The sequence below is a fragment of the Oncorhynchus masou genome, chromosome 17, assembly GCF_036934945.1.
Source record: "Oncorhynchus masou masou isolate Uvic2021 chromosome 17, UVic_Omas_1.1, whole genome shotgun sequence".
In the NCBI taxonomy this organism is placed as follows: Eukaryota; Metazoa; Chordata; class Actinopteri; order Salmoniformes; family Salmonidae; genus Oncorhynchus; species Oncorhynchus masou.
The window spans coordinates 24,846,377-24,859,707 of record NC_088228.1 but is presented as its reverse complement, the minus strand read 5'-3'; the positions used below and the strand labels follow the sequence as shown (position 1 = coordinate 24,859,707).

General features: G+C 41.8%; 1 protein-coding gene across 2 annotated transcripts in view; it reads left to right on the top strand.

Moving 5' to 3' along the window:
• LOC135558756 (TGF-beta receptor type-1-like) overlaps positions 1-13,331 on the top strand; it is a 106,840-nt gene that overhangs the window by 72,503 nt on the left and 21,006 nt on the right. For both annotated transcript variants that reach the window (XM_064992846.1, XM_064992845.1), the window contains 2 exons: positions 3,142-3,266; positions 4,127-4,257. In XM_064992846.1, coding sequence (XP_064848918.1) covers positions 3,142-3,266; positions 4,127-4,257 — 256 coding nt within the window. The remainder of the gene's footprint in view (positions 1-3,141; positions 3,267-4,126; positions 4,258-13,331) is intronic.

The window sequence follows — 13,331 nt, the reverse complement described above, 5'->3', positions numbered from 1 at the left end:
TATTGTTGCATTGTCGAAGGAACCTACAAGTAAGCATTTCATTGGACAGTGTATACCATATGTATCCTGTAAATACGAGTAATATAACTTGAAACACAAAAACACATATAGAAGCACAGACGTATATTTAATGTAATTTGTAATCTTATTTGGATGAACCATAACTCTACTTGAGTGCAGGTTACATTGTTTTTCTCTGATGCCTTAATCCACACGGCTGTGTGTATGCCCTTACTAGTGTAACGTCAGTATTGAGTCTGTCTGTGGCTTGTGCTCAGGGAAAATCACATCTTAGTCATAGAGCCTGTTGATATTAGATGCCTGTGGGTGATAGTGGGAGAGCTGAGGAGTGAAGGGGGAAAGAGAGTGCTGAGGAGTAGACACAGCTTTATCTCTGAAATCTTAAACGGCTCAGTAGACGGAGCATGTGTTGGCAAAGGATTGAAATCTGTTCTGTTTGGTCCATTACTCTACTCAGGTAGAAGTTTAAAGATTCTCCGGTACTTTTTTATACTTTTTAGCCAGTAGTTCTGAAAGTAGAGCTCACGAGCTAAAAGTGGTTCCTGAAAATGGTGTACTATGTCACATGTGCAGATACAGTACCAGTCAAAAGTTTAGACACCTACTCAACCAAGGGATTTTCAATATTTTTACTATTTTCTACATTGTAGAATAATAGTGAAGACATCAAAACTATGAAATAACACATATGGAATCATGTAGTAACCAAAAAAGTGTTAAATCAAAATATATATTATTCAAAGTAGCCACCCTTTGCCTTGATGACAGCTTTCACACTCTTGGCATTCTCTCAACCAGCTTCATGATGTAGTCACCTGGAATGCATTTAAATTAACAGGTGTGCCTTGTTAGAAGTTCATTTGTGGAATTTCTTTCCTTCTTAATGCTTTGAGTCAATCAGTTGTGATGTGACAAGGTAGGTGTGGTATACAGAAGATAGCCCTATTTGTTAAAGACCAAGTCCATATTAAGGCAAGAATATCTCAAATTAGCAAAGCGACACGACAGTTCATCATTACTTTAAGACATGAAGGTCAGTCAAGAACTTTGAAAGTTTCTTCAAGTGCGGTTGCAAAAACCATCAAACGCTATGATGAAACTGTCTCTCATGAGGACCACCACAGGAAAGGAAGACCAAGAGTTATATCTGCTGCAAAGGAGAAGTTCCTTAGAGTTACCATTCTCAGAAATTGAAGCCCAAATAAATTCTTCAGAGTTCAAGTAACAGACACATCTCAACATCAACTGTTTAGAGGACACTGTGTAAATCAGGCCATCATGTTAAATTGCTGCAAAGAAACCACTACTAAAGGGCACCAATAAGAAGAAGAGACTTGCTTGGGCCAAGAAACACGAGCAATGGACATTAGACCTGTGGAAACCTGTCCTTTGGTCTTTGTGAGACACACAGTAGGTGAACCGATGATCTATGCATGTGTGGTTCCCACCGTGAAGCATGTAGGAGGTGGTGTGGGGGTGCTTTGCTGATGACACTGTCAGTGGTTTATTTAGAATTTATTTAGCAAACCAGATGGGATTTCATTTGTTTTTCAACAGGACAAGGACCCAACACCTCCAGGCTGTGTAAGGGCTATTTGACCGAGATGGAGAGTGATGTAGTGCTGCATCAGATGACCTGGCCTCCACAATCACCCAACCTCAACCCAATTGAGATGGTTGAGGTCTATCAAGACTTTTGGAAAATCATTCCAGGTGAAGCTGGTTGAGAGAATGCCAAAAGTGTGCAAAGCTGTCATCAAGCCAAAGGGTGGCTACTTTGAAGAATCTCAAATATCTAAAATATATTTTTGATTTGTTTTTTGAACTCTTTTTTTCTTGTTTACATGATTCCATATGTGTTATTTCATAGTTTTAATGTCTTCACTATTATTCTACAATGTAGAAAATAGTCAAAATAAAAGAAAAACCCTTGAATGAGTAGGTGTGTCCACACTTTTGACTGGTACAGTATGTGCACCACATCATTGCTCTTTCTCTCTCTCGCTCTTCTGTGTGCATCTTGCTAGATGTCACTCAAATGACAAGGCGCTAAAACTCATTGGCTAGGATTCAAATCGCTAGTGGGCTGGCCCGCGTGTGGGGGGGGGATGTAGGGGAAATTGCGCAGCACAGATTCCAGAAAAATTTGCTTTCAAACTAGGGAATTTAAGGTACGACAGTAATTCTGCTCATAGATTATGCTTGTATGAACTACACATTTAAAATATACTTAGTAGTTCCGGAGCATGTCTTTAAAGTATTGCCAGCATTACTTGTATTTTCTACACTAATGCTATTTCTCACAAATGTACATTATTTCTGTCATATAATTAAGAGGACAATGTGTCCACTCCAGTGTGGTTTCCAGTGCTAAAAGGAATTAGTAAGGATGTGAGATTTGATGTGTAAAGGATAGATGAGGGTGTGAAAATGGTTACCTGTGTCAAGCTAAGGCTGTACAGAGGGATGGATGGGAGTGTGAGGGAGGCATGTTGATCGTGATGTGTTGCATCATGGGGCGTGTAGAGCAGTGCTGGGAGGCTTGGCTGGTCTCAGCAAGACACTAGCAAGCATTGGGCAGGAGCATGTCACAGCCAATCCCCTTCACTGATGTTTCTCTGTGTCTGCTGCCAACCGTCTCTTCAACGCAGGAACACACACGCGGGCCTCCCACCACGCAGCGCTGCACTGCAGTCAGTGACAGTGTGACGGGCTAATAAAAATTCTGAGTGTTGTCTGGGTTTGACCTTTCTTGTGACCTCTAACCTACTATAGCCCTTTTCTCTCGCTCCTGCCCTTTTACGCTCCCACTCTCCTGACGACACTGCAAGGCTCGCCTCGATCAGATTATCTCCTAGTAAAGGATTAGACAATAGACTGAGAATGTACAGGGATGTTTAAATCCAGATTTGGAGCTTTGGATCAGAAAAGGTCAGTGTAGAATATTCATCTTTAGAACGTTCATGTTTAAACCAGCATAGTACATTCATTACCTCTTAACTGAGAGTACACTTGTTCACCCTGATCACTCAGGATACTCTTTGAGAATGAAGAGTGAGTAAAAAGCTCATGTTGTCGACCCTGTGTCTGAAGAGAACTGTCTGGTGAATGTCTCCTCAGGTACATGGCCCCTGAAGTCCTGGATGACTCAATCAATATGAAGCATTTTGAGTCGTTCAAGCGGGCAGACATCTACGCCATGGGCCTGGTGTTCTGGGAGATCGCACGGAGATGCTCAATAGGAGGTGAGAACTAGTGGTGTTGTGTACTTAAGTAAAAATACTTTAAATTACTACTTAAGTAGTTTTTTTAGGTATCTGTAGTTTACTTTGTTATTTTTGCCTACTTTTACTTCTCTACATTACTAAAGAAAATAATGTACTTTTTACTCCATACATTTTCCCTCACACCCAAAACTACTCGTTACATTTTGACAGGAAAATGGTCCAATTCACACACTTATCAAGAGAACATCCCTGTTCATCCCTACTGCCTATGATCTGGCGGACTAAACACAAATGCTTCATTTGTAAATTATGTCTGACTGTTGGTGTGTGACCCTGGCTATTTGTAAATTGTACCATCTGGTTTGCTTAAAATAAGGAATCTGTAATGGTTTATACTTTGACCTTTGATACATAAGTACATCTTAGCAATTATATTTACTTTTAATACTTAGGTATATTTAAAACCATGTACTTTTAGACTTACTCAAATAGTATTTTATTGGGTGACTTTTACTTGAGTCATTTCCTATTAAGGTATCTTTACTTTTACTCAAGTATGACAATGAGTACTTTACCCACTACTGGAGATAACACTACGCTCCTTTAGCACTTATCACACAGTGAGTCGTTTTGGCCCCAAGGACCGCAGCTAATTTCTGAAAGCCTCATGTCTGTTACACAGTGCAGGATGCCACTGACACAAGGCCCAAGGTTTGGGATATATTGTGGGACTCACTCTGACTCTAGTTTAGTCTGTCCCTCTAAGTCTTGGAGTCATCATTTGCCTTTCTCTGATATTTTCAACACTTTGTCAGAATTTGTTCCTAGATTGCCATTGGCCTTGTGTCTAATCCCATCCCGTGTCTGTTGCTCCCCAGGTATCCACGAGGACTACCAGCTGCCCTACTATGACCTGGTCCAGTCAGACCCCTCAGTGGAAGAGATGAGGAGGGTGGTGTGTGACCAGAAACTAAGGGCCAACATCCCCAACAGGTGGCAGAGCTGCGAGGTATGACATACTATGTGCTTCTTGTCCTGCTTCACTTCCTTTGGGAATATCATCTGTTTGTTCTTGATCGGTCTCTTAACTGTCTGCCTCGCCTCTCTCTCGCTTTCTCGCCCTCTTTTCCCCCCCCTCTATTTACTCTCTCCCTATTTGGTCTCCTGCCAGAAGCCTTCCCACTTCATCACCAGATCCACTTTCTCTCGGTCTTTATTGATGCAATTTTTATTGCTTGGAAACAGACAATTAGATTACATCCAATTTGCAGTCATAAAGCATCGTAATCTGATCATCATCCCCTGCAAGGTTACAATGGCTCCTGCCAGAGCCTAGGCATCCCAAGCCGGCTGTAAAGCAAACCCCTGAATTGATGGCCAGGCTGGTGAATATTAAATGGCCCATCAGTCTATTTATTTCACTCTGTCTGCGGTTGGAGAAAAGAAGCAAAAAAAGTGTGGTTTTAAATCACTCAAAGCTTATTCACTAAATTAACATGAGCACATCAGGGACACATTTGGAGAGATGACTAGAAGACCCATCTTTTACCGGTCTCTGCTGCTCCTCACTTTAAAATCTATAGATGGACTGGTGTTCTTTCAGCAGTGCTGATCTTTCTTCCCCCCCCACCTGACTGTATTACCAATTCTAAGAATCTTGAAAGCTATTCCCCAACTCAGCTGCGTGAGTGCATACATACAGATTTCGGATCTTAATATGACCCATTTCGTCGCAGGAGAAAAATAATACTGAAGCAGGAGATTTAAAAAATGTTTTTGAATATTTAGAATCACCGCCTTGGGGCAGCTGGAAGTGGTGTTTGTAGGCTATACAATGCACTGTCATACCATACCTAAGGGGCTATGGTTTGGCTCTGCAAACCAGCAAACCAACGAACCTCACACCATCAAGTATTTTTACGGCTTGCTAGAGCATTGTGAACTGCCGTAACGCAGTGGTCCGATCAGCACACTTCGGCTTAGAGCATCAGGAGTTTACGCCCATTGCTGGGCAATTGTTTTGAAACTTTGTATGAATGGAAACTAATGTTGACGTAGCCTACTCTTATTATTTCCCCAACTCAGCTGCCTACCTACCTCCAAAGGCACCTACCTTAGTAGGTATCACTTTTCTATTCGGTTACTGCCACTTGGGAAGTGATTCAAAGGCAGCATCACGTGATAAACCATTCCACGAGGGGTGAGATGTTTGTAGCCACTGTAGCAGCGTGAGCAACTGGTGCTAGCTATTCAGTGACCTAGCCCAAAATGGGAATATCTGATACGAATAACAAGTAACAGAATTGATATCCTCAGTACCTGTTCATGAATGAAATTGACACCGACCATGACAATTATCCTACAGTATAGGGTCCTCCTCTCGCATATTGCTTGGTCTGCAGCTCAAATCAAATCAAAATTTATTTGTCACATACACATGGTTAGCAGATGTTAATGCGAGTGTAGCGAAATGCTTGTGCTTCTAGTTCCGACAATGCAGTAATAACCAACAAGTAATCTAACTAACAATTCCAAAACTACTACCTTATAGACACAAGTGTAAGGGGATAAAGAATATTTACATAAAGATATATGAATGAGTGATGGTACAGAGTGGCATAGGCAAGATACAGTAGATGGTATTGAGTACAGTATATACATATGAGATGAGTATGTAAACAAAGTGGCATAGTTAAAGTGGCTAGTGATACATGTATTACATAAAGATGCAGTAGATGATATAGAGTACAGTATATACGTATACATATGCGATGAATAATGTAGGGTATGTAAACATTATATTAGGTAGCATTGTTTAAAGTGGCTAGTGATATATTTTACATCATTTCCCATCAATTCCCATTATTAAAGTGGCTGGAGTTCAGTCAGTGTGTTGGCAGCAGCCACTCAATGTTAGTGGTGGCTGTTTAACAGTCTGATGGCCTTGAGATAGAAGCTGTTTTTCAGTCTCTCGGTCCCAGCTTTGATGCACTTGTACTGACCTCGCCTTCTGGATGATAGCAGGGTGAACAGGCAATGGCTCGGGTGGTTGTTGTCCTTGATGATCTTTATGGCCTTCCTGTGACATCGGGTGGTGTAGGTGTCCTGGAGGGCAGGTAGTTTGCCCCCGGTGATGCGTTGTGCAGACCTCACTACCCTCTGGAGAGCCTTACGGTTGTGGGCGGAGCAGTTGCCGTACCAGGCAGTGATACACCCCGACAGGATGCTCTCGATTGTGCATCTGTAGAAGTATGTGAGTGCTTTTGGTGACAAGCCAAATTTCTTCAGCCTCCTGAGGTTGAAGAGGCGCTGCTGCGCCTTCTTCACGATGCTGTCTGTGTGGGTGGACCAATTCAGTTTGTCTGTGATGTGTACGCCGAGGAACTTAAAACTTACTACCCTCTCCACTACTGTTCCATCGATGTGGATAGGGGGGTGTTCCCTCTGCTGTTTCCTGAAGTCCACAATCATCTCCTTAGATTTGTTGACGTTGAGTGTGAGGTTATTTTCCTGACACCACACTCCGAGGGCCCTCACCTCCTCCCTGCTTCATCGTTGTGGATGTGACTGGTAAGATTCCATGATATCTTAGACTGATTTTTTTTGTGATAACTAAATAAGCTATTTTACTGGCTGTTTAAGAATGATCAATAGCCAGAATAGTGGAGTTTCACTGTGAAGCTAATATTGCATTAGAGCTGATGTTTTTTTCTAATGCGTAGTCTTGAATTGTGATTTAATTCATACAACTATCACACCCTTGCATATTATTACATGACACAGATGTTCAATTTAACATGCTTACGTTTGTCGGTAACTAATATTGAAAGGTAATATGGTTACTTCATCCTAATGTAAGCTAAATGCATTGGATACAAAACAAATACTGGCATGTGATAACAGGATAACATATCCAATATAAATGCATATCAAACAGGAATAAATGTTCAATAGAATGAATTGTAATATTATTGGTGACTTTCTCTCTCCTTGCAGAGGAATAGACAGATTAACTGCAGTCACCAGATGCCCAAGCCTCTAAACTAAAAACATGTGGACATCAACACTTTGAATAAATGTTAACATTTTTATTGGTTTTCCTCTATCTGTGGGTCCTTAAAACACAGTCCATTGTCGAAGAAGTAATTCCCAAGTGAGGGATATCCCGGAGATGAACCTCTAACATTCATAAACTTGTTCAGTACATGAGAGCAAATTTAAGACAGGAGTTTACAGATGTTTGTTCCAGCTCTTCACGAACACTTAATTCTACTACGCTGAACAAAAATATAAACGCAACAATTTCCAAGATTTTAATGAGTTACAGTTCATATAAGAAAATCAATCAATTGTAATAAATTCATTAGGCCCTAATCTATGGATTTCACATGACTGGGAATACAGATATGCGTCTGTTGATCGGAGATACCTTAAAAAAAGGCAGAGGGTGTTGACACCAGGCTTGACACCAAGCTCAGAGATCTGGGTCTGGACACCACCCTTTGCAACTGGATCCTGGTGTTTCAGACAGGCAGACCACAGGATGTGATCATTGGCAACAACACCTCCTCCACAACGACTCCCAGGGGTGTGTCCTCAGCCCTCTTCTGTTCTCCCTGTTCACCCACCCCTGTGTGGCTTTGCACGACACCTAGTCCATCAAGTTTGCTGATGGCACCGCGATTGTAGGTAGGCCTGATAACTATCAATGACGAGTCAGCCTATAGGGAGGAAGTAAGTGAACTGGCATTGTAGTGCCAGGACAACCTCCCTCAACATCAGCAAAACAAAGGAATTTATTATTGACTTCAGGAAGCAGAGGAGGGAACATGGCCCCATCCGTATCAACAGGACTGCGGTAGAGAGTCTGCAATTTTAAATTCCTCGGTGTACACATCGCTGAGGACTTGACATTGACCAATAACACAACCACTCTTGTCAAGAGGCCGCAACAGCATTTCTACGTTCTAAGGCGGCTGAAGAAATTCGGAATGCCATCCCAGGTTTTCTCCAAATACTACTGCTGCACCATCGAGAAGGTCCTGACCGGTTGCTTCGCGACCTGGTATGGGAATTGCTCCTTCCACAACTGCAAGGCCCTCAAGTGGGTTGTGAAGACGGCCCAGTACATTACTGGGACCATGCTCCCACCCATCCAGGACACCTGAGGAAAGATCGCAGTACCATCAAGTACCCTAGAAACCCCAGCCACGAGCTGTTCTCTCTCCCTTACCGTCGGGCAGATGGTATCAGAGCATGAGGTCTGATACCAACAGGGTCAGAGAAAGTTTCTATCTACAAGCCATCAAACTGCTGAACACTTGAACTGGACTGACCACCTACACTGACTCAACACACCTTCGCACATACCCACATATAAACGTATGCTACACACACACACACATCACAACTTGTAATGATGAGGCAGTGAGTCGGAAGCAGGTGCAGGTGAAATGTTTTAATAAAACAACAAAACAACACAAGAACAATACCAACTGGAGAAGGACATAAAGGGGAGAAAATGATGAAGGTAATGGAGTACAGGTGTGAATCATAATGATTCGCAGGTGTGCGTAATGATGAATCCCAGGACCGGTGGTTAGTATTCTGGCGTGGAGCAGACGTGACACAACTGCTGCTACCAGACTCGTATTATGATTTCTAAATACTGCACAATATAAACACTTGCCCCCTAACCCCCCCCCCGTCCCCAAAGTGTGTCAAATATTGGATTTAAATTGTGCCTTCCTGTATTATACTGATACAAAAATGTTTATTCTATTCTACTGAGCCATTTTACTTTGTTTATATTTGATTTCTTATTGTTGCATTGTCGAAGGAACCTGCAAGTAAGGATTTTGTTGGACAGTGTATACCATGTGTTTCCCATACATACGACTAATAAAACTTTAAACAACTTAATTGACCACAATCAACGTTTTGCAATGGCAACTCAGTCTCCAGACTTGAACCCCAATGAAAACCTTTGTTTCGAATTGAAGAGGGCAGTCCATAAGTGCAGATGAAGGATCTGGGAAGATTTGGTATGGTGCAATGGTCTATTGTTAAGCAATAAGGCCCAAGGAGGTGTGGTATAATGGCCAATATACCACGGCTAAGGGGTGTTTTTAGGCACGACCCAACGCGGAGTGCCAGGGCACAGCCCTTAGCCGTGGTATATTGGCCATATATCACAAACCCCAGAGGTGCCTTATTGCTATTATAAACTGGTTACCAACATAATTAGAGCAGTAAAAATGTATGTTTTGTCATACCGGTGGTATACGGTTTTCATGTCAATGAGGAATATTTATTGGTTAAATAAGAAGTTATGGCTAAAAATGTATTTTTGACCTATTGTTTGAAACATTCCTAATGGAAAGGGGTTCCTGGAAAGCGTATTTAGGTACTAATTTGGCCTTATCCTGAGAGAGAGCAGGTTGGGCAGTTAACAAGTTGGCAATAGTAGAGCCATAGTGATTCCTCATGAAACCAGGTCACAAAAAAAAACATGATTTTATGGATTTTCACAAAATGTAAATCCATAGAATGGTCCTTATGGAGGAAGGATTATTGACATTTGTATCTAAAAACAATCAATTGGCATATTTATGACCTCCTTTAAGACTCTAATAATGTTTCATCTGTAGGTGCTACAAAGCAAAAATTGGTGTCATGTGAAGCTTTACTGCTTGCTCTGTAATATGAGTAGTATTGTTTTATTTCAATAACAATTCTTAAATTAATATTTAAAAATAAGCATGAATATTGAAGATATCCAATTTATTTTGATATTTTTTTGGTGAACATAATATACTCTACGGGCATATCAAAGTTCCAGAGGGGGGTCTCTGCAAATGTTACAGTTGTGATCCAAATGGTAAGCATTACCAATAGAGTGAATGGGAAAATGGATTCAAAATTATTGCCCTCTGTTGGTGATTTGTAGTATGTGCGATGATACAAGCAATGTTCCCTCTAAGCTGTGTGCGCAGTAGCCCCGACTGCCGCGCAGCTCCCCGGGATTGCCTCGCAGAAATATATCAGCCCATGGGAGAATCATTACACTGAACTTCACTCAACTTTCTAGAGCAGTGGTCACCAACCAGTTTATCTTCAAGGCTAGTCCATCGCTAAACATTCCTGTAAAAAAAACAATGATAAAGACTTGTGTTACAAATTATTTTTTTTGTCTCAGGTGTGGCTGTAGCAGTCATGGAATTTTGTCATGCAAAAGTCTGCCGGTCTCCCGGTAATTGACCATTAAATAACAAACACGCATCTCCAGGCCTCGACACATACAAGCCGCTGATGCGTGCCTTTGGAACATCGCTATTTAAAAAAAAAAAATCTAAATCATTAAATATACACCATCACAATAAATCCATTATTTTATTTTTATAGACAGTGTGCTTAAACTAATAACATTATATTTTTCTTGTCTGTTTTGAATGCATGATTTAAAATTTCAGAGTGTAGGTTGGAAAAAGTATCAACTGTTCAGAGGAGACTGTGTGAATCAGGCCTTCATGAAAAGAAACCACTACTAAAGGACACCAATAAGAAGAAGAGACTTGATTGGGCCAAGAAACACAAGCAATGGACATTAGACCGGTGGAAATCTTTCCTTTGGTCTAATGAGTCCAAATTTGAGATTTTTGTTTCCAACCACCTTGTCTTTGTGAGATGCAGAGTAGGTGAACTGATGACCTCCGCATGTGTGGTTCCCACAGTGAAGCATGGAGAAGGAGGTGTGATGGTGTGGGGATGTGTTATCAGTTGATGTTATTCATCAATAACAGATCCCAAATTAAATAAGGGGGAGAAAATAGCTTTATTCAAAGAGAACAAATCATTGTTGTTATGCTGGGAAGTAGATGGTCATTCTTACCTGTCCTCACTGATTCTCCATAGAACAAAGGGGCAGGATGTAATTTATAACCCCCAACCCTAGCCTGTGGTTGACCAATTTGAATTCCTGGCAATAATATCTGGCCAATGTATCCCGTTTCAGGCTGAATGTATAGATAATTTGGACCAATGAGAGCTTGCCACATGTAGCTATGAGTCCCAGACTGAAATTCCTCCCATGTCTCTAACCCATTAATCATTCATTCCCTATTGCAGAAAAACAACTATTTCCATTGATCGTTAATTCCCTCTTGACCTTTTAGTCCTGCGTTGTGTCTTAACATATTCTTACAGACGCTTTGCTGGTGACGCTGTCAGTGATTTATTTAGAATTCAAGGCACACTTAACCAGCATGGCTATCACAGAATCTGCCGTGATAAACCATCCCATCTGGTTTGTGCTTAGTGGGATTATCATTTGTTTTTCAACAGGGCAATGACCCAAAAACACCTCCAGGCAGTGTAAGGGTTATTTGAGTGATGGAGTGCTGTAACAGATGACCTGGCCTCCACAATCACCTGACATCAACACAATTGAGATGTTTTGGGATGAGTTGGACCTCAGAGAGAAGATTAAGATGCCAACAAGTGCTCAGCAAATGTGGGAACTCCTTCAAGACTGTTGGAAAAGCTTTCCAGATGACTACCTCATGAAGCTGGTTGAAAGGATGCCAAGAGTGTTCAAAGCTGTCATTAAGGCAAAGGGTGGTTACTTTGAAGAATCTAAAATATAATTTATTTGTCTAACACTTTTGATGACTACATGATTCTATATGTGTTACTTCATAGTGGTGTTGTCTTCAAAATTATTCTACAATGTAGAAAATAGTAAATATTCCGACCCTTTACTCAGTACTTTTTTGATGCACCTTTGGCAGCGATTATAGCCTTGAGTCTTCTTTGGTATGACACTAATAGCTTGGCACATCTGTATTTGGAGAGTTTCTCCCATTCTTCTCTGCAGATCCTCTCAAGCTCTGTCCGGTTGGATGGGGAGTGTCACTTCACAGCTATTTTCAGGTTTCTCCAGAGATGTTCAATCGGGTTCAAACCCAGGTTCTGGCTGGGCCACTCAAGGACATTGAGACTTGTCCCGAAGCCACATCTGTGTTGTCTTGGCTGTGTGCTTAAGGTCTTTTTCCTGTTGGAAGGTGAATCTTCGCTCCAGTCTGAGGTCCTCAACTCTCTGGAGCAGGTTTTCATCAAGGATCCCTCGGTACTTTGCTCCGTTCATCATTCCCCTCGATCTTTGACTAGCCCTCCAGTCCCTACCATTGAAAAACATCCCCACAGAATGATGCTGCCACCACCATGCTTTACCATAGGGATGGTAAGTCGCTCTGGATAAGAGCGTCTGCTAAATGACTTAAATGTAATGTAAATGTACTGGATAGGTGATGAGTGGTGCCTGGTTTCCTCCGGACGCGACACTGTAGGAAACCAGGCAATCTTGGTTTCATCAGACCAGAGAATCTTCTCTCATGGTCTGAGTCCTTTGGTGCCTTTTGGCAAACTCCAAACGGGCTGCCCTGTGCCTTTTTACTGAGGAGTGGCTTCCGTATGGACACTACCATAAAGGCCTGATTGGTGGAGTGCTGCAGAGATGGTTGTCCTTCTGGAAGATTCTCCCATCTCCACAGTGGTACTCGGGAGCTCTGTCAGAGTGTGACCATTGGGTTCTTTGTCACCCCCTGACAAAGGCCCTTTCCCCCTGATTGCTCAGTTTGGAAGGGCGGCCAGCTCAAGGAAGAGTCTTGGTGGTTTCAAACTTCTTCCATGGAGGCCACTGTGTTCTTGGGGATGTTCAATGCTGCAGACATTTTTTGGTACCCTTCCCCAGATCTGTGCCTCGACACAATCCTTTTTCGGAGCTCTATGGTCAATTCCTTCGACCTCATGCCTTGGTTTTTGATCTGAGATGCACTGTCAACTGTGGGACCTTATATAGACAGGTGTGTGCCTTTCCAAATCATGTCAAATCAATTGAATTTACCACAGCGGGACTCCAATCAAGTTGTATAAACATCTCAAGGATGATCAATGGAAACCAGGTTGTACCTGAGCTCAATTTCGATTATCATAGCAAAGGTTCTGAATACTTATGTAAATAATGTTTTCGCTTTGTCATTATGGGGTATTGTGTGTAGATTGAGTAAAAAATGTAATTTAATC